Source organism: Heterodontus francisci, chromosome 13 (genome assembly GCF_036365525.1).
Source record: "Heterodontus francisci isolate sHetFra1 chromosome 13, sHetFra1.hap1, whole genome shotgun sequence".
NCBI lineage: Eukaryota > Metazoa > Chordata > Chondrichthyes > Heterodontiformes > Heterodontidae > Heterodontus > Heterodontus francisci.
The window spans coordinates 120,508,171-120,509,783 of NC_090383.1; the positions used below are offsets into that span (position 1 = coordinate 120,508,171).

The window sequence follows — 1,613 nt, forward strand, 5'->3', positions numbered from 1 at the left end:
ATATTTTCCATTGACTGGACCCTCCCCCACACTTTCAAAGTTCCGATAGTTATTGTCATGGAACTGAATTTTTTTTCTCCTCTGATTGAAACAGTGTGCCTTTAAAACAAAAAGAGAAGTGTTAAATTTCTGGTAACAGTGTGCCACAGCCGCATTTGTTACCTAGGCAACAGCAGGAGAGTGAGGAAGTCACATGGTATAAGGTTTCAATTTAACTGTGTGTAAAAACCAGCTAGAATCGGATTTGACACACATCAGCGAAGCTTGCTTACTGAAGGAAAGAGCTGTCTATTTCTCTCAACAGAAATACTACAATGAGCTACAGGCCATGATAATTGCCTAAGGAGGAAAAAACCCTTTGAAGAGACCATTTGTATTGCTAGAGGTAGCAAAATTCATTTTCTTTACTTCCAATCTAAGAAGTCTTTGCTTCAAAATTGAATCTCTCTTGACTGATTGTGTTTGCTGGAATTTACAGCACTGGGTTAGCTACAGAGTAAAATCCCTCCACACTGTCCCCATCAAACACTCCCAGGACAGGTTTTCCACGCTGGCGAGTCCACGCGAAGATGCCTCTGGCAAAAGATTTGTTGCATCCGTCTCCCGAGGAGGAGAAGAGGATACACAAGAAGAAGCGTTTGGTGCAAAGCCCCAATTCATACTTCATGGATGTCAAGTGCCCTGGTTGCTACAAAATCACTACTGTGTTTAGCCATGCTCAGACTGTAGTGCTGTGTGTTGGTTGCTCCACTGTACTCTGCCAGCCCACTGGAGGAAAGGCCAGGTTAACAGAAGGCTGTTCCTTCAGAAGAAAGCAGCATTAAAATGAAGGTTGGTATTTGAGGACGGGTGAGACCACCTGCATAGCTGGGCATCGGGACCCTCGGTGAGGGACACTGATTCGCTTCCTTGGGATCTGGATGGCAGTATGGGAGAGATGTAGCTGGAGGATGAGGGGGTGCATCACTGTCCTGTAGCCTGACCCACCTGGTTTATATAAACTTTTTTTTGCACCCTCTTACTGGTATTGAGCTATTTGTTAGAATTGTCAAATAAAATGACATAACACTGAAAAAAAAAAACTGGGATTGGCTGCTCTCTGATTTGGGAGCCTGAATGCATCAACGAGGTGCAGCTGACTGTGGCTGTGTGCAGAGGTTGGAGGCTGCAGGCTGTGTGACTGCTGCAAGAGGGAGATTCAAACTGAAACAAAAGTTTGTTCCAAATTTCAACAAAGGAAGGAAGGCAGAGAACTGGAAGCTCTTTTGTGAGTTTGTTTTATCCTGAAGTCTTTTTCATTGATTGTTGGGGGTGGGGAAAGAAGAGACCTGAAGACCTTGGGTGGGGCTGCATTGTTCAATAGGGAGCTCCTGTGTTTAACATCTTTGGATAGGGAGCTCCCTCCCCACCCCAACTACTAAGGCCTGGGACAGCTGGAGCTGCCCAGGTGAAGACATCACCCCACCCTCCCAACTGGAAGACCAGCTACAAGACTTCTTTAAAATACCAGCAAAGACTGATTCCTCCTGGCTTCCCTCTCCCTCAGCCTCTTCCCCTGTGCTACATCCTTTAAATGTTGCTTTTTTGATTTATTGTATTTGCTCTTTTTTTTT

The 1,613-nt window shown here is 45.1% G+C and overlaps 1 protein-coding gene across 1 annotated transcript; it reads left to right on the forward strand.

Annotated features, from left to right (window-relative positions):
* The first annotated feature begins 554 nt into the window (after window positions 1–554).
* On the forward strand, window positions 555–984 carry LOC137376162 (small ribosomal subunit protein eS27-like). The gene has a single exon (XM_068044188.1). It carries the CDS (start codon window positions 570–572, stop codon window positions 822–824), a length of 255 nt encoding a protein of 84 aa, XP_067900289.1. The 5' UTR covers window positions 555–569; the 3' UTR covers window positions 825–984.
* Window positions 985–1,613: the final 629 nt, after the last annotated feature.

Excerpts from the sequence above, each read along its gene's own strand:
- LOC137376162 (XM_068044188.1), top strand. The coding sequence starts at position 570 with ATGCCTCTGGCAAAAGATTTGTTGCATCCGTCTCCCGAGGAGGAGAAG.